We start from the raw sequence: 20,316 nt of genomic DNA on the forward strand, positions 1-20,316 counted from the left end.
AGGGTCAGAGTAGATGACTTCTGAAAGTCCCTTCCTGCCCTGATTTTTCTATGATTCTATGAAACCAAACAGGCCCAAACCAAACTTATGTTACCAAACATCTCACAACTTCAGACAAGTTTGGTCTAGAACAGGGGTAGGCAAAATGCAGAATGGCCTGGCGGGCTCTCTGGCCAGTGGTGTCCCTAAACATTTAGAAAAATTATATTTATCTGCCCCTGGCTGCCTGTCATTCGGCCCTTGATGGCTTGCCAAAATTCAGTAAGTGGCCCTTTGCCTGAAATAATTGCCCACCCTGGTCTAGAACCAAAAGATGAAATCCTGAGCCCACTGAAGTCAATAGGCACTTTGCCACCGAGTTCATCAGGGCCATGATTTTGCTGCTCAGGTCCATCTGTAACATAGTACTTTAAGAGAAATAATTACAATTTTCCTGATTGTTGAAAAAGGCTTGATCTCTGAGTTAATTCCAGTTTGATCCAAACCGACACAACTGCACCCATAGATTATGAACAAAGCATTTCCACATCACTCTGTGTTGCTTTAAATCTTTTTTTTTTTTTTTTTTTTGCTTTCTTTGATATTGTTGACATTCACTGGACAGTCAATGTGACCTCTGAGACCCAGAAAAGTTAGATCACATATACATGCAAGGCTGTGACTCAAAGTAATTCAAAACAGGAACAAATTCTTGATCCCATTTGACTTTTACTTAGCCAATTAGGGAGACTGGTTAACTGTGACTTGCTTTCACATTTTAAAGATGGCTGCCCTTGACACCATTATGGAGACGGCTTGACTGCTGTGTTCACTCAGATGACTTCTACCCAGATTAGGCTGCCTGCATGCAAGCAGCCATGATGTAAAGCTGCACACAAACAACCATGTCCTCACATATACTGTATTCAGTGATACATATGACTAGGACTTCTGAGAGCTGAAGCTTAACCATTCCATGATTCTTTCCCAGATAATTTTGAGATAACTTGTCTGTATTTTTGGAGATAAGGAAGTATGGTGGTTTGACTTTAGAGGAATATTAACATTCAAGTGCCCTATTCTGCATTTGTACCACAAAATTAGTAGCTGAGCAACACCTGAGCCATAGTCTGCAGTTCCTGACGGATCAGCCAGCCTTCGTTAAAAGTAGGCACTTTTGTATGTGGCTGGCAAAAGGGTTTGGGGTTTGACTTGATGTACTTGAGTATGAGCTAAGCCAGAGCTCTAGGCCAACCTAGGACTGGTTCGCTCTCAAGTGAAGACATACCCTTGCCTTCTGTACTGAAAGAGAAAAGTGGTTCAGCTAAGATCAAGTTTAGTTAAAGGTGACCTTTTCCTTAAGGCAGGACCAGGAAATGTAATTAAACTGAATACCAGTGGATGTTTACACTAGCAAAAAGATTAAGTTTAGACTGGGCTCAGACAACTTAAGACAAAACCATGTATCATGATAAAAACACATTATCTAACATTTTATCATCATAGACATGGATTTCCCAGGCAGATCTTTGTTTTAAATGTCACTGATTTAAGCACCATCATTTCTGAAAAGGGTGTAAATAAATCAATTCACTGCCTGCAGTAAATTGCAGATGCATACGCTATTAAAGAATATTTCTGCTAACAGAGAAAAAACCCCCTCAAGTCTCAATCTTAAAATTGCAGAGATAAAACCTACTCAAGTCCCAAACGCAATAAGGAAAAGAAAGCCCAATTTTATTTGCTTTCCATCTCTGGCCTTGACATTCATTAGTAATTCTGCACTAACTCAAAAGCTATTAATTTCTTTGAAACCTACACTAATTCCCTTTGTAGTACAGATAATGGGTACACATTCTAGAGTCATCTTTCCTCTCTATTAATCCAATAAGAGAGGCAGTGCTTCTGCAGATCCAACTGCACTCTCTCTTACTTCCATCAAGCACAGATGATAGTTTGAGTTTCCCCATAATAAGAAAAACTCATAACCAGTCCCCAACCCCGCCCCCTCCTTCAGCTGCACAGAGGTTTGCTTGTCTTTTGTTGGGCAAGAGAAAGGCTGTCTCTATCTCTCACTAGGCATTCAATTCAACCCCCCCACCCCTTCCCCCAAGCTCCTATGAATTGGCTTCATGGGCTCCTACTTTAACTGGGACAAAAACAGCAGCCAGCTTGATTAAAATTCAAATGTCTCATACTGTTCAGGTCAGGGCAAAGGATGCTGGCATAGATAGGCTGAACCAGAAGGTGCCTCCCCCGCCCTCTGCTCCCTCATCGCCTTGACACACAATATGCCAGATAATACCTTTCCACTAAGAGCGACCGTCTTTCCGTCCACCATACAAACAGAAACAATGTTCTCTCCTCCCCATCAGGGAAATTAAATTGAGGCACAGTAAAAAGGGAGATAATCACAGTAAATGGCTCACATCTGGGCTGTGCCTTTTTGAACTATAATTTCTTGAAAAATAAGGGGAAACAAACTGAGGCAGAGTGGCTGGGCACAGCACTGCCTCTTCAGATTTTCTCTTTTGGGGGAGCCTCTATTACAGTGCATTAAGATTTCTGGCACCAAATGGATCCCAAACGTGGGCTAAGACTCAACATTCCTCCTTATACCCACATCGTCTCCAACATTCACTGACTTGCAAAAGGGTTGATCAGAGGCTGTTTAAGCAAACCTGAAATATTTTTTTTCATTGCCTGTATGTAGTATATAGTTGCATATAACTGTTTTTTTCCCCCCGGATGACATTTGAAAAACTCCATTAAAAATGAACACGTATTTTCTCCCTCTTTTTTTTTTTTTTTTTAATTTTAGTGTGTGTTAGACTAGGCAGTGATTTCCAAAGGCAATAAAGACAGGAAGGAGTCAGGACTCCTGGTTTCCATTCCCAGCTTGGCCATGGACTTGCTGTGTGACCCTGGACAACTCATGTACCCTCTTTAGGCCCAAGGCGATATCTACTCAAGCTCTGCATTACATGCAGGAGCAGTGCTGTGAAGCACAACTTGCCTGCTCTGCGAATGCCAACTCTACAAGATGAGGCAACACAGGCACCTTGAGCTTGCATCTTATGCCGCTCAGTGCTGCTCTACGGTTCACTGTCTCAGGCTTATCACTTGTCTCCTTACCGGCATGTGCTAAAAACTGCTCTGAAATGGCTACAGTCTCTTATTTCTAAGATTTGATGCAGGAAATGGAGTAGGAGCGAGGGGGGCAGGGCAGTCTTAGACAGCACGTGCCCTACATCTCTTCTGTCAATAGGGGATAAAGCCTGTGTTACAGAGGGCCATGCCTAATTCATTAATATTTGCAAAGCCCTTGGAAAATCTTTGCATGGAAGTCTATGTTTTAAGGCCAGGAACACAATGGAAGCTAAAGGGCATGGGGCCAGATCTTATAAGCGCAAAGAATTATTAATTTAGACTCAGGACAGACAATTCATTAATACCTATAATTCCAGTGGACTGCTCACCTCCAGCCACTTGCATGGCTAGATCCCATAAGATGCTGAGCACTCAGGGCCTAACCTAACCAAGAACTTCTAGCGCACATGACATTAGGTACAGAACCGGCCACCTTCAGCAAAATGGGATACACAATCGCTGGACAGATTTTGTTTGATCCAAGCAAAGTCCCACAAACAATTATAGCCTATATCTGCTACACGTACAATTGAGCCCAGTTAAAAAATGAGTCCTCTTCTTCCCAGCTAACTTGCTCTTACAAGAGCATGGATTAATTTTCCATGCTTTAGCATATTGGATTCACCTCTTTCCTAAAAATGATGCCTGTATAAGAGCTAAAGCCCCCTTCTGCCTTCTGCTACAAATCTCCCAAGTAACTTTTCACTGAGACTTATATGCCTGGGCAGCAGTTTGCAAAAATACCTAAGCTAATAAAAAAAATAAGCGTTTTCACTTAGCTGTTCACTATTTTTCAGTCTTTAATTTCAAGGAAGGTAAAATCCGTTTTAAAAAATGTCAGACAAGGCTGCTTTGAACCGCAGGTTTGTCCACTCCTTGTGGAGTTGGTTTATCTGGTTCTTTTCACTCTACTAAAGCGGTTAGGGTAAGTGTGTGCAATACGTTTAAAACAACTACACCTTGATACTTAGGGCACTGAAAATATGCACTCAAACCCCACCACCTCACATGAAATAACAGATTTCAAGAAATGGTTTAGGCTCAAGGGAAGGGGGTGAGCAAACAGGCTTATTTTTCAAGTGAGCCTTATTCAAGCTACCCGTTCTCATACATCAGTTAGCACTGAAGGATCAGATTTGTTAAGCCACAGCAACAGATTAGTTGTGTTTTCTGCCTTGTAGAAAGTGCCCGTATGCTAGAATTCTAAAATACAGTTCAGTGTAAGGCACACATGAAATGAATTGGCTCAGCAAGTGGTAGAGATTTTTAATTGTTTCACAAAAAATGCTCATTGCCACTTTCAGGAAAACAGATAGAAAACAGAGGCTTGACTTTGCTATCAGTTATGAGAACATAAATCAAAAGTGACTCAAGGGAAGTTGCTCTATACCTTGTCTACTCATTTACGCTATTGCACAGTGAGCCCCAAATGCTTCCAGATCAGGCCCAAGTAATTACTGAGTGATACACTCAGAAAAGACAAACCGCAATCAAGACTCAGACTCACAGCTATGAAGCAGACAGAAAATGCATGCACCGTAAGCAGCTCTTTGATCCAGCAAACATGCATGCAACACTATTAAAGGAAGTGGAAACACAAAACAAAGACCAATTCAGCAACTTGTGTGGAAATTCGCTCACTGATTCAGCTTTAAAGGGAAGGGAGAAAGGGAAATAAATAACTAAACAGAGCTAGTTAAAACAGGGACAGTTCACATCAGGGGAGGTAGGTTGACTCCAACAACACACACAAATTATAATAGGGACTAACCTGGAAATTCTAGATACAATCACAACTTTAATACAACCAGCCAACATTGCCCAGGGGAACAAGGGTCTGGCTCATTAAATACCTAAAGTTCCTTAACTCAAGGGAAAGAGGAAAGAAGAAAGAGGAAAAACCTACAAATGCTATACTGAGTCCCATACTGCAGCCAGTAGTTCAGTCGGAAGAGCCTCAGGACAGGCCTCACATGCAAGCGCTCATCACTATTATTGTTTTTGTGCAACCCTTCTGCTCTGTAAACTTGTCTACTGTATCATCCCAAAGATCCTTCCTACAGTCCCATGTACATACAAGGCAGCAAACAGGTCACACTACCCGTCTGTCCAATATGGATACCTTGGCTAGCCACCCTACACTGTTTTCAGTGCCTCTCGCCCACCTAGCAAGGCCTTACTGAATGACCTCCTTTGCTTCTCCTGTGCCAACAGTTTCCTAAGACTGATCAAGAAACTGTGAGCAGATTAGAAACACTGCCAGGACAGGCTAGGTCAGGAGAAGGTTTTTAACGAGACAGCGCAGTGCAGATGATGGGGCAATGGTCTAGGAGTCAAGAGACTCGAATTCTATTCTTGGCCTTGGCACTGAGCAAATCACTTCCCCTCCCACCCTATGTTTGGGTTGTCTACTCCGCTTGTAACCACTTAAAGGAAGAGACCATCTCTTACAGGCGTATAAACAATGCCTAGCACTATAGCATCAGTTTCAGCTGTCACCTATAGTAAATATTGAGATTTTAATGAGATAGTTTAAGCTGCACATAGCCAGCTTGCTGGCAACCAACAAATGGTCCAATATGTGGGGTCAAGAGTTCATCCTTTTGCCTCATCTCAACCCCAGACATTGCTGAGCTATTAGCAGATATATGGCAGGACAGGGTGGCACCTTAGAACAACTCAGCATTTTCTGAACCACTACCTGGTTCAGAAAAGCATGAGCATCTGTAGGCAACTGTCAGATACTAGGCTCAGACTGATGAGGTCTCCAGTGAAAGAAAGGTGAGAAAATCTGATACTAGCTACAGGCTTTCTGTCTTTTCACCTGAAGACGCTTTGTAGAGGAACATCCTCTACTGTCAGTCTCCAGGCCAATTCTTTATCCCCATGAGACAGCCAACACCAACAATTTTATGTATTGGCTTTTGGTCAGATAAGGCTGCAGTGCTGCATCCCTCACATCTCCACTACACCATAGGAGGACTCATGTCCGTATCTTGCACTGTCAGGAACATAGAGCAAAATGTAGTAGTGAGTCACCTCACAAGTTTGCTGGACTGCTCAACACATCCACCCCTCCTAGATGGGTTCACCACGCCACCAAACTTAAAGGCAAGGGCTTTAGGGGAAGATTTGTAAAGACCTACAATCTTCCTACTAGGAGTTCCAAACAGCAGACCCACGAGGCTCTGACACCTGGAGCAGCACAAGCATCCTCCTGACAACCGCCTGCAGAACCACACCGGACCAGCCCCTACCAGACACCGGCATCTTTCTACTGGTGCAGAACCTTTCCCAACTGGTCACCTTCCAGGAGGTGAAAAGCCAAAGCAGACTCATGGCACTGCCCTCTGCTGACTTATCACAACATCAGAACCAGGAACAAAACAGGCAGGATTGGGGTAAACAATTTTAAAACAGAATGAAAAAGCGTTTGTTTAAAAAAAAAAAGTTTTTGATGTAAAACTGAAAACTCAACCTTTTGTAGTCTCAATTTTATTCTATTTTTTTCCCCTCAATCTTAATCTTTTCTCTCTCAAAAACGGAAACTTTCAACTTTGGCAGAACAATTTTATTTAGAAAAAAGCCTGTTATTGATCAAAGAAAAATACCAACAGAAAATACTGATCAGCCCTAATCGAAACTCTTCAGGGAGCCTGTCACAAGAGACAGAGCTTTTCATTTCTTAAAGTCTCATCTTAGCAAACACACAAGTATCTTAAGGAGTCATACTGATGGTAGTGGCACTATACACAGGCATAAAATTACTCACATAGAGATACCTGTCTGCAAGTACTGGGCTTTAATCACTTATCAAAACATGACCCGATTTCATAGCAACCAAAATCTTGTACCCATTGCCAACGCTTCCTATCTGACATTTACATTTCGCAGCAGTACGAGAGAAAGCACAGAATGTGAGACGTAGGCCTAAATTACCCCTTCAACTCCAAATGTGGTCCCTTCAGATCACAGGTATCTCTGGCATTGCAGGCACCACACTCCCATTGAATTGCACTGTACCCATTTCTGTGAGTAAAACCATGCCAATAGTTCCAAGCACTGCTGAGCTGCCACCCTTTGCAAGCCGAAAATTCACTTAAATATGACCTTTTAGGTCTCCCTCACCAACTGTTAAACAATCACACCTAGATGGCACTGGTCAGATTTGCTCCGCTCACTGCTACCTGAGTGCTTCTTTGCTCAGTGTAACGTGAAGGATTACTCTTGTTCTCAGACAGGATTTCCAAAGTCTGTGCAGTCCTTGGAACAGAAGAACGGAAGAGGGAATGACACTAAGGCTCTTACAAAGAACTCCTAAGTAAGTATACTACAATTGATCCCAAGCAAGGGGCATTCAAGTAGAAACAAAGTCTCACTAATGCATTTCCCATGACAAAAAAGCTCTATTACCTTATATACTGTATAGACACTAAAAGCCAGGTCTTCTGCGATTCCACTCCTGCAGAAGCCAAAAACACAGCAGACTCTACCTTTAAAATGACCAGCACCAAAGCAAAACTCATGCTGAAGTGGGCAGAGGCACTACTTCCCCGCCTAGGCTGAGGGAAATGCAGTAGGCATAGGAGAAATGATGGAAAATAAGGGCTTGATTTAGTTTAGTTTTCACCTTTACCAACCTGTGATGATATTAGTCACACAGGTGAGAATTTCTTTTTTTAAAATACTGTACAAGAAGTGAAATGCTGGCTCCACTTCAGTCAGTGAGTTTTGCTATTACATTTCAATAGTCAGGAGACATCACACAGGCCTGCTGAGAGGTTTTCTGCAAATCACTGCATTTTTTGGGCTCTCTTCAATATATCCATTTAGGCCTCAGTCCTGAAAACACTTTCACCCACATGCTAACTAACATGAGTAGTTCCCAAAACAGTGGGACTAGCCAAATACAAATGTTTGCTGGATTGGAGCATTAATGTATAAACTAATTGGTGCAGGGAGTGCTGCTTACTATGCATTTGTACAGCACATAACACAATACAGTCTCAGCCTTTTCAGCTGGAGCCCTTAGGCACTACCATCATAGGCTTAATAAAGGATCAGAAGTATTACAATACCTGTGCAGCTCAGGGGGTGGCTAGATTTGAATAAAAATAATCACAGGACTATCAAAGATAACCACTTACCTATCATATTTTAAAGAGCTTAAGTGATCTTTTACTCCATGCTATGGACACAGTATTTTCTCTGTGTTTGGTCAGGCTGCCTGCCCAGGAAAACAAGGTTGACTTGAGTTTGCTTTAAGCTTCCTTCTTTGTCATTTCCACCCACCACTGCACTCAAACACAAACTGGAGACAAACAGCATTGGTTTATAACGTACTGGCTGTTTTGCCAAGGGGCATAAAGGGATGCTACCTCCTAAGGCATATGTTTTTCAAATCCTTTTCCTTCCATGGTGCTTGAAAACAAGGTCCAATTTCACTTTTATGAATAGTGAAGGGGAAATACATGCACACACACAGAAAAGACCAGATAACCTCACAGTAGTACACACTTTACAAAGATAATGAAAAAAATAAGTGATATATTGAGTGAGGCTTTCTTGTGTAACAAGCTCAATAGCTTCAAAAGCACTAAAGGAACTTTCAAGCTTCTAGGAAAATTCCTCTTCAGAAAAAAAGATCCAATCAGGACCAAATGGAAATAGCTGAGACTAGTTCCAACCACTCTTATGTATTTAATTTCTATTAAGGCTCCCAGAAAGGATGCTCACACTATGGATGTGAACAGCAGACTTCCCCATTGCTATAACACCTCTTAGCCAAACCTAAAATTAGTCTTTAGGGATCTTCAGTACTTATTTAGAGACTTCCACGAGAGATATTTACCTGCAACTGGTATACATGGCTGGGCCACACTCTTCTCTTTTCTTTTTCACAGAAGAAACCAGTCCATAGCAGCACAGAGCTTCACAAAATATTTAGAACCCAATAAAGGACTCCAATTATTTCATTAGCTTGGAAAGGAAGAAACAGAACAGTCACTGGTCTTTCAAAAGCTATATACTAGAACTGACGGGAAGAAACAGACCAGCTTAAGCCATTTTCATGCTGCAAAATAAATCTTCTACTCTTCCAAAAAATATTTTGAGAGACGTAATATTTTCTTCTAAAGAGACTTCCAGAGTTATCCTTTCAATGATACGAACAAGCACAAAACTCCTTTGCAAGCAGCAGTCTGCTAGGACTACAACTAGATTCTGACTGAGTTACTTAAAGACACCAACTGCCATGAGGCCAGAACATAACAAGTAGAAATTTGGGGGAGATATAGCTTAGTTCTTCTTAATGCAGTTCCTTTTCCTTGCCTTGCTCAATTCTCCTCTTCTACAACTTTTCTGCAACTATTACCTTCAGTATACAATAACTTTTAAGAGGCTAGGGCTTTTGACTACTTCACTGGGCTTAGCTTATCATGTGACTTATTCTGGTCCTCCACTGGGAAGTCTGAGACCAGAACAGCTATAAAGCTAGACCCTTGGCCCGGCATGTAGACTCTCAGTTAGAAGTGAAGGTGAGTAGGCAGCTTTTTGGCATTAGGGGAATCTGTTAATTTTTAATGAATTGTTTGGCCTGGGAATCTCATGTGTCCGTGACTTATAAGTGCCTTTTATTTAAAGGGAAACAAAATTACTGGGGTGGGTATGTACTGACAGACCTCATTAACCCATGGTGGGAAAACACTGCTCTCCTACTTTTAGCACTGCGTATCTTATTGACAGCAGCTCTACATGAGCCTTAGGCAGAGAGGTCCACACTGATGCTGTGGAAAATATGCTTCCAGTGCCCTGACTAGGAAAGAAGCAACACTGAAAACCTTAGACCTGAAGGGAGGCAGGAAATACAGGAAATTCTGACTAATTTAGTCAAATCACTGGGATAACTTTTCACTAGGGTCTTATTTAGTTATGGCACTGAATGTCTGCCAGAGTCCTAATTCATCACCTGTAAAGTATGATTACTTAATTACAAATGTACACACAAACTCCATTACAATAAAGTTTGCTCCTAATAATTAGTTGACTTAAAAGGTACTGACCCTTGCCCCCTGTAGCACCTATCAAGTCAGCTGATGCTTGCAAAACGCTAGATATCTTCCACCTTTCTCTGGTTTAGTAAAACCTTGATGATCAATTATTTCATTTTGGAGAATTACCTTCTATTTTGGCAATGAGTGCATGTAAGCCTGCAAAGCAAAAGTCTTTGACTGATTATTGTACTCCTGAATGAGTATGCAACTTGCATAGGGAGTACCCTGAATTCTAGTAAGATATTGTACATGAAGCATTTCTCTGTATAACAAGATGATGCTCAATTAGCAAGCCAGAGTGTACAAAATTTGCCCTCATAATTTTTGTAACATTTTTTCATTATTATTATTCTTTTTTAAAACACTCTCTCCTGAATCATTTTATAGCAAACAGAATACACTTCACAAGCAACTAAAAGTTAAAAATGGTCTACTACTGCTAACTGGTCATTTGCGGCTTATTAGTTAATGTTACCGACCACCTAGCAGTGAAGAATTACCCAGATTTTACTGTATATATGGCAAAGGTTTCTGGATAAGAAGAAAAAAACAAAAAAAGAACAAAACAATTCTAGTGAAATGTCTTTACAAAGATTTGCGCAGAGGTCAAGAAAACATCCTCTCTCTTGGCAGTCAGTGGGAAATAAAAGAGAGCTTAAAATAAGAGAGGCTTTAAAAAGGAAGGGGAAACTCTCCATCAGGAGCTGCTATCTGGAGACCCACCTTTGGTATCTGTTATGGTCCACAGGCCCCAAAGAGAATTCTTGCTAGCTGTGTGTGTGCTCCTAGGCTGCACCATTACAGAGCAAGAGGACTCCCTCTAGTAACACCTTACATTTTCAAATCAATGTCCAAGTATTTGTTAACCTGAACCCTCTTCACTTGGAACTAAAGCTAAGGGAAAGCCAGGGACTGAATGTTGTGACTAAGGGGGCACCGATAAAGATTTTCTTGGCAGATACCAATAACTGATTTTAACCAGCCATGTTGGCTGATGCTGATCCGATAACCAATATTAACAGCAGACTGAGTCATGCTGGGCTGGGCCGGGCAGCTCAGCTCTCCCCTCCCCTCTGCACCCCACCCCAATCATGTCTGTGGCATTCAGTACTTTTTACAGTGCCTTCCCCAGTCCCCGCCTGCAGCCTGTATCATGCCAGCACCAGGGACACTGCAGCAGCTACTCTGTTCCTGTCCAGCCTGCTGTTAAGGAGATGGGGGTGTATCCCTGGCTCACGAGAGGAAACCTAAGCACTCAGGGGCCCCAGCCAGAAGACATAATTATCAGAGAACATTATCAGCTACAACAGCCAAAAAAGGCCTATGGGCGATAATGTAAAATTCCCTTTTATCGGTGCCAATCCAACAGGCAACCAATGTATCAGTGCACCTCTACTTGTGACAAAAACTTATTTCTTTAATTTGGTAAGGCCTGGTCTAAACACAATATAATTATTTTACTTAAGGGTGAGAGGTTTTTCATTTTTTCATGTTTTAACCAATATAACTACACTGCTAAAGCCAGATGCTGTGAGGCTGGTATAAAAGTGCCTCAGATACTAGTACAATTTGTCCTCTTTTATCCCTAAGGAAATAAGCTATGCAGATAAAATTGTATTTATCCTGGTAAGCATACCCACCTAAATGAAAGGGGGGTGTAAAATTTAATGATATGGAAACAACTCAGGTTAAATCAGGCTTTGGATGTCAGATGTTGTGTTGTGCTCACCAGGAATACATTGGATTTGTAGCTAGTCCCTGGTGCTCGAGCCAATCATCACATAGTTTTTTGACTTGTTTACAGCGGGGGTTGTCAACTGGGCTGCTTAAGAAGGCCCTAGGGGGTATGCGTGGGCAAGCAGGGATGGAGTGCCGCCACGCACCATGCTGCACTACTGCACAGGTGCCACCCACCCAGCCAGATGTGGGGTGCAGGGGAAGCTTGCACGCGGCGACTGCCACAACTCCGCATTGGACTGCATGCCACCCTACCTCCCACCACTCCATGTCCAGCTGCCAGGGGTATGCTGATCCAAAAATGTTGAAACCCCCCTGGTTTACAGCATATGGTGGAGAAATATGAGAAACCATTTTGCCTCCTACTGTAAGGACCAGTTGTAGGCTTCCTTGGGCCCACACCAGTGCTCCCCCAGGTACCCAGAGTGTCTCTGTCATTGTCTCCATTAGTGTCTCTCTCCATCTCCCCCTGTCTGTTTACTTTGGCTTGGCTGCCCTGGCTCAACCTTGGCCTCGCCTGGACCCCCTCCTCCTGTCTGTCTCCCTCTGTCCATCTGCTAGGGTCAGCCACTCTGATTCAACCTTGGCCTCATCCAGCCTTTCTCTTATCTGCCACCCTAAAAAGAGATGGTAGGAAGGGAAAAATGGCAATTTAAAATGCCATCAGGGCACATGCACTACCCAGTAAACGCCAGACTGTCTGGCTGTTATATGGGTACATGAAAACCTCCTTGCCCCTGGTTTTAACCCATCTTTCAACAAGATAGAATTGGTCTCTGTACACAGGGGAACATAGGCAGATCTGTCCCAACGTTCCCATAGGTGCTCCCTCCACTAAAAGCTGGGAGGAGGCAAGGTGAAACAGGACCAGCAACCAATGGGAAACAGGATGTAGTCCCTAAAGAGATGTAGTCTTCAACATGTTCCCCCTCTGAGCTGAGAACCCAATGAAGGCAGAATACCTCCTTGGACTTCCCAGAGGTAGATTGGCGGGGGGGCTTTGCCCCAACATGGAGCATCTTATGGGCTAGACCTTTATTTTGGTGCTTAAAAAGAAGCTGCTTTCTCTTTGAATTATGTGGCCCTAAGATATGTTTTAACCCTATAAAATGCCACAGCCTGGCTATTATGGCCGTTTGTCATCTTTCCATTCCTCTTTGTTTTTCTTTAAACCAGTTAAGTTGTATGATTGTTTAGTTCAGTGATGCTTAACCTTTTCTGTTGATGGGCTGGATGGGCAGTACCTGGTCTGTCCATAGGCCAGATGTGTCCCTGATGTGGTGCTCAGGGTGGGCATGGCAGGGCCCCATTTGGCCACACAAAGGGAGTCAAGGGGCAACCCAGCCTGATCTGGCCCTGTGGAGAGGAAGGGGGCATAGCCTGGCCCCTACCCAGCGGCATGGAAAGGAGGTATGACCTGGTTCAGATTCAGCTGTGCTGGAGGCATGGGAATTTGGCAGCAGGAGACAATGGCCACTACTCCCCCACCACCACATTTTCCAGCTCACAGGGAACCCTGTAGGCCAGATGCAATTGCTTCACAAGCTGTATTTGGCCTACTGGCTGGAGGCTGAGCACCCCTGGGTTAGATAGTCAGAGCTCTGTGGCAGGGACTGTGTTTTCCAGAACCACCCAACACACTTTTGGCACCTGTAAAATAAATAATAAAGGAGAAGACACCAACTTGGTGTTTCTGAAGACGACAGCAAAATTTCTTCCAATGTTCTGCCTGAGAAAGGAAAAGGAAAATGTACAGCTTGCTGAAATGTTACTTCACTTGTGGCTCAGTCAAAAGATCTGTGTCAATCTGATAACAAGACTTCCTGTATCCCATGCAAAGCTGGCAGAAATGTATTAATACTGATGAGCAAAAATAGTCTTCTGGAGTTTTTCTTAATTGTGAACTGGGTAGCCATCTTTCTTAAGGAAACAGTACACAGTAGTTTAAGCCTAAAAATCAGGCTTTGCATAGGTCTCTCTACAAAGTTTAATGATTCAAATGTACCTTTAGATTTTTCTCTGAAAATTGCTTTTGTTTCCAAGCCCACTGGGAGAATGGCCAAGCCAATCCAGATTGTGCTAGTAGGGGTGAACCAGGTAACAACACTACAGATCAGAAATTGACCCCTTTGGTATAAATGAATCCCACTGGTTTAGCTTACTTTAACCATTTAACCACAGCGAATGAAGGCAGGAGGGGAGGACACAAAAGAAAATGCACATTTTAAAATCTGACTCTTGCTTCTTTCTTAGATTTAAAAAAAATTAGATCCTTAGATGGGGCCAGCTAACTCAGCTCCACTGAAGTCAACAGTTTTATTTATGCCTGTTTACACCAGCTGCATACCTTGCTCACAACTTTTAGCCTATCAGTCTATCTTTCAGGAGAAGGTTGTTAAACCAAAAACCCAACCTCAGTGGAACTCCCAACATCTTGACACATACCAGTGTTCCCTTGGATGTCCTCCTCCTTGTTTGAGAGGAAGGAGACTCTGGTGCTGTTGGTACCCTGACTCTGCTGCTGCAGAGTTGCATCCGTGAAGACAACTCCCCAGTCTATGTGGCTGATATCAGAGCGGGACCGGTTGTGCCCTGGCTTAAAAGTAGCAGCTTCCTCATTTTGCACCAGGATATCATTCACAGACCGGGGTCGATCTCTCCTCCGCTGACAGATATTGAAAATGTTAAAAGTGGAGGCCTCCCTCTGCTCCACCCAGGAGAGGTTGTCTGGGGCTGTGCCCCTTTGTAGCGTAAATGATTCTTTGGCAGGGAATGCTTTCGGAGCTTTGGTTTCCAAGAGGCCATTCTTGCAGCCTTCCCAAATAAGGCTGCTTTTTGCTAAAGAAGCAACATTTCTCAGATCTCTGCTGTCTTTGATCTGATTGAACACTTCATGCCCTACCAGCTCGGGGACCTCCTGAACCCCATACACTTCAGATGGCTGCACTATCTTTTCGAGCTTGGTATCAAAACTGTTGAAGAAATCTTCAGTCACCTCCAAGGCTGGGCTGATGTCATCCACTTCTAGTGCTTCCATTTCTTATGTCGCAGAAGATCTGGGTCTTCAGTGATGCACTAAGAAGATACCGCGTGAATGTTCAGGCACAGAAGATAAAAGTGCTTCAGGAAAGTTCCTGGCACTGCTTTACCTTAGATTTGGGAGGCAAAACATGTGCTAACCAAAACTCTGCTGATAAATATCCCCTGCAAAAAAGTCTGGCTTCAGATGAGCTGCTTAATTTCCCCAGGTTATGGTTCAGGCTTGTGTTGTTTATGCAGATGATGGGATTGTAGCTCAGCTGTTCAGTGAAGCTGGTTCACAGCAGTCGGGAACTCCTGTAAAGCAAAATGGTATTTTAATAAACCCTTTTTCAAGTGAAACTGTTTAGTCCCCTAACTCTTTCCACAGCTGAAGCCCTCTATTTTTTAGGCACCAGTGTTACTATGAAGCCTACAGGGCTTCTGTTGGTCACTGAATGGAGATCCTAATTCAAGGAGTGATAATATGTAAGCTGTACAGAGCAGGGTGGGGCACCAGATAAGGGGAAGCCAAAGTGATAACATTTGTTAGCCAGGATAAGCTTTTGAGAGCTACAGTGAAAAGTGGTATTTATCAGCTTTCTGTGACACCGCCATCTATGAAATGCTTGGTGCAGGCTTCTCTAAGGAAATCAGGGAAGCTTAAGAAAAGCCTGGAATTGGTTTAGAGACTCTTTCCCCGCTCCCACCTGAAGTGATTCGCTCAGAGTCCTCTCCTAAAGGGTGCTTTATGCTCAGTCTGGTATGTTAAAGGGCTAATCTATCATCAGGGAGCATACCCTGATCTTCCCAGGTTCAGTTGCTGTGTCATTTTTTTTACACCAGCTGCATACCTAGCTCACAACTTTTAGCCTATCAGTCTATCTTTCAGGAGAAGGTTGTTAAACCAAAAACCCAACCTCAGTGGAACTCAGTGCAATTGATGCTCCATTCATAATGTTTGTGTTGTGGAGGGGCAAGTCCATTTAAAACTAATCCAACTCATTAGGAAACCTGGGCAAATTTTTCCAACTATCTAAGAATGCCTGGGTATTTCTACTAGTATAAGTATGGGCCTTGCAACTGCTGGAGGACACACGATGACTCATAAAACTGTGCCTACCCAGAGCAATGCAGTGCCGTGGAGAGACACCTGTACTACTTCCAAACTAGCTTGGGTACCAGAAGCAGGACAGCAGCATTACTATAGTACCCCTGGCTGAACCACTTAGGTCTTCAGGGAAGGGTATACTAGCTCAGGCACAGTGCCATACTGACAGTTATACTGCTCAGCTAGCCCCAGGATCTCTGCATATTGACATTCAGATGTACCCTTAGTCTGCAATTTTTTTCCTCCCCAAGCAAAATAGACCCTAGCATACACAAACGTTACATATTCTTTTTCTTTCTTTTAATCCTGCACTAGAGGTAGATCACATTGAAGGATAAATCCACAACTGCTACCACCAAGAGGAACTGCTACATTTAGCTTAACTGGTTGAGATTTTGCTTTTAACATATCAGGCCCCAGGATTACTATAGATTAAAACAAAAAAACCCTTTAATCATTTTGTATAGTGGGGGCCAACCTTTTTGGCAGGTGTACCACAAATTAGCTCCATACCCTCCCCAACTGCCACTCTGGTCCCATTCCTCTGGTAAGTCTGCTGCTTTGCTTTCTGCTCCTTTTTCTGTGCCCCATGACCAATCTCTTCTTCTGCTTTCTGCTTCCTGTCCTGTGCTCCCTCCCAATCTCCTGGTCTGCTTTCTGCTGCTGTGCTGTCTGTCTGTCCCCTCCACCATCTGCTGCAAGCCACACACAAAGGCTGCCTGTACCACTTGTGGCTCTTGTGCCACCAATTTAGAACAAAGTCTTTACCTGTAAACTTTTTCCATTCCCCAACAACTTGTTGGCTTCCACTCCTACATCCCTTTACTATAGCGAATTACATTTTTTCCCTGTGATGTTCCACTTAAACATAATTGATTACGAGACGATAAGAGCATAATTAACTGCATAATGATGTTCATCCCAATTTATCATCTTTTGCTTATGCTGAAACGCAACCAGGTTATCTGTATATCTAAGTACATAAACCCCTTACATGCCTCACATCTTTCTGCCTCACCATCTATTTTATAGCTTAACTGGACCTGGGTCATTGCGTACAAATTCTGTCTGCTTTGTAACTAATGGCACCCTTTAACTGACTGAGTCAGAAACCGTGATGATGCAGCAGCTCTCCAGGCTGATATTTACAAGCCTTGAAAATGACAGAAGCTAGTAAAATCTTTGTTTCGCTCCAATAGCAGCTCTAAAACTGTTGATTAGCCTTTAAAATGAAGAGAGCTAGTCAGTTCTGGGGCCCCTAATCCCATAGTGCTCTGTATTTAATAAGCACTGTTTATCTTGAGTTTGGGTAAGTGCATACCCTGGGTAAATGGAGAGCTTCCCAAGGCTCTGTGTTTAAATGGAGTACACTCTAAAAAGAAGGGGCCTTCCATCAACTTTGAGAGCTAGACCCGTCTTGCAATTCACAGATGGTGGTCTTTCTAAAAGGTTTTTCAAGAGATGTACTTTAAAAAAAATGCACATAACCATGGTCATTTCAAGCATTCATATAGGGTTTTTCCCTTCTAGCTATTTGTAATGGATCATCAAATCACTGTCTGTTAGACAGCCCTTGTGATAGTGCTCTGATCTGTATTCAGCTCTATGTGTGCACTTTGGAAAGCATATTTAGTTAGGCAAACTGATGTAACCAGATGTGGGGCTAGAATCAAAACCATGGAGCTGAGCAAAATCAGAATTAACATGGTTTAGAATCAGAATGGGATGAGAGCACTGGCTCTGCTCAGTTAACTAACTACACTAACTCTGAAAGCAGTGGAAAATAAAGACCTCTCTACTTACAGTCTGAGATGACACAAAACTAGAACCCAACTTCTAACCCACTTAGGATCTGCAGTTCATGCCCATCCTGCCCCTTTCTCTTTTACAGGCCTGGGCCAGACACAAAATTGTAGGGAACCAATTTTCCATTGTGGGGTCAACTGTAGCACAAGTCTATTGAAAGTAGTTATCACTGGGGAAACTTCCATTATTTGGGACCAAAAAGTCTTCCCTGATCAATTGGTGAGATCTTGGTGCTGCTAAACTGAACCATTAAAACGTGACCAAGGCTTGAACTAGACCCTATCTTAATCCTAATCCAACTCTGGACACCAACCCTGGGGCCCACCTTGACCTCTATCTGGCAATCCTGGTGTCCTCTGAAGTCAGAGAAGGCCTTTGCTATCCATTTCAATGAAGCCAGGATTTTACCCTAACATTTGCCACTAAAATGCAGCCATTTCTGACAAGACACATTTATAAATAATACTCTGCCTCAAATCTCCTCTTGCGAACTATTAAAGCTGGTGTCTTGAGGTAAAAACAGAGGCAACGGATTTAATCCCTGGAAAGAGAAATGTAGAGTAAGAAATAACATTAAAGGAACTTCATTTGAACTTCTTCAGCCAGGGCAAACGAGACAGCACGAAGCCTTTTCATGGGGGTCCCTTCAATCACCCTCCATTTATTGTCTCCCATGTAGTCAAATACCCCACTAGCATTTCCTTTTGGGGTGATCTTTACACAAGTGCAGTTAGTTAGACAGAAACAGGCATAAAATAATAAGATGCCAAACAATAAAAGCTAAAGACCATCCCATAAGATGCCATTTCACTTGGGTTGACAAAAAGTGCAACACTGTTCCCTGCTGAAAGTTCAAGCAACTTGAACAGCCATAAATAGAGAGAGGCTTCTGACCTGTCACCGCAATGCTGAGAGGAACAAAAGAGGCCACGAAACACAGGCTGACCTGGTTCTCCATTTTAAACAGGAATAAAATAGCAAGAAAACAAATAGAATACATATATAATCAAGGAATTATACACTTACACTCTGAAGGTTTATCATTGAATAGTGGAGGCCATATTTCACATGGCAGCAAACTTGTCCTGGTCTTGTAAAATGTAGCACACAACAGCCTGTGTTCTTACAAAACTGCATCTTCAAAATGACTTCATGTCCAGGAAGTGATGTTGAGTCACATGGTCAGACGAGGATGCCATGCTGCTGCATCATACTGTGGCATTGCAACATTGCCACCTTATGATACATTCTGTATTCCTGGACAAATAGTTATCAAAGGACATGTTAACAGTCGTGGTTGGGAAATCCCTGCTTTATATACAGATTAGGTGCTTTCTTTAAAGCAATGGGGACCAACCTTTTTTGGCAGACATGCCACAGTTTAAACCCTATACCCTCCCCAAGTTCCACTCCAATCCCCTTCCCCTGCCTGATCTACTACTCTTTTTTTGCCCCCTGCTGCTCTGCTTTCTGCCCTATCTGCCACTGCACTGCCTGCCCCCTCCCCAATGTGCAACATGCCAATAGAGGCTGCCCATACCACTTGTGGCATCTATGCCGCAAGTTAACCCCCCACCTTTAAAGAATGGAACGTGCAGTGTAGTGTGCAGAAGTTATCATTAGGACTTGGATACTGTGAAAACTGTTTCTCTTTAAATATATCTTGAGTAGGTCTCTGATAAGGGCATGCTGCAAGGGTTATACACAAGCTTCTGTGGTGAACTTGGAACAAATCAAAGTGGATTCTAGCATCATCTAATAGATTTGTGTCTTTGACAATGGCAAAGCAGTAGCATTTGTTCCCTTTGTCTGAATGATGGGTTTCCTTTTCAATCATTTTTAGGATAATTTATTTTATTACTACAAATGGCTAAACTGTTGTGGCAGAAATTTTTCACAGAAATTCAGCCTGGAGCAGACACCTGGCATAGAAAACGTCAGCTAAAATAGCCCAAATCTGTCGGTAACAAGCATCTGAAAATGAGGCTTTGTAAGGGGAACATGAAACAACCCTAACTGGCAGTCCTACTAGCCCCTGCAGTACTGGCAGTAGGAGCACTGTACTTAAGGTAAACTGTTGACAAAACATCTTGAAACTGGATCTAGGATAGCTGAAAACGAGCAAGTGCTTCTCTCTATCTGTCTAGAGATATTATATGCACAGGTATAAGTGAGAGAACAAAGGGGGGAAGATTTAGCACAAAGAAAGATTTTATTGGCATGAGCTAACAACCGCCATACTACCTGGATGTATGGAGCCAGGACTAAGATAGTCAGTTGTTCCAAATAAAATATGCAGGTGGCACAATATTTACTGAAGATTAGACAAGACTGGAAGGGGACTTAAGAGCTCAGTGACCAAGTAGAGGGAATTCAGGGTCCATAGATGCCCAGTAGTGACATGCTCTAGAAGGGATGGTTTGAATCTCCTATGCCCATTTCTGGGTTCTCAAGTTACTCACT

General features: G+C 42.9%; 1 protein-coding gene across 1 annotated transcript in view; it reads right to left on the bottom strand.

Moving 5' to 3' along the window:
* The window catches only part of PLEKHM3 (pleckstrin homology domain containing M3), a 117,355-nt gene extending 98,279 nt beyond the window's left edge, over window positions 1-19,076 (bottom strand). The window contains exons 1-2 of the mRNA XM_019554094.1: window positions 18,880-19,076; window positions 14,364-15,254 (exon numbers count right to left, since the gene is read on the bottom strand). Coding sequence (XP_019409639.1) covers window positions 14,364-14,955 — 592 coding nt within the window. The 5' untranslated portion in view covers window positions 14,956-15,254; window positions 18,880-19,076. The remainder of the gene's footprint in view (window positions 1-14,363; window positions 15,255-18,879) is intronic.
* Window positions 19,077-20,316: the final 1,240 nt, after the last annotated feature.

Source organism: Crocodylus porosus, unplaced genomic scaffold (genome assembly GCF_001723895.1).
Source record: "Crocodylus porosus isolate Cpor-Errol unplaced genomic scaffold, CroPor_comp1, whole genome shotgun sequence".
Taxonomy (NCBI): Eukaryota; Metazoa; Chordata; order Crocodylia; family Crocodylidae; genus Crocodylus; species Crocodylus porosus.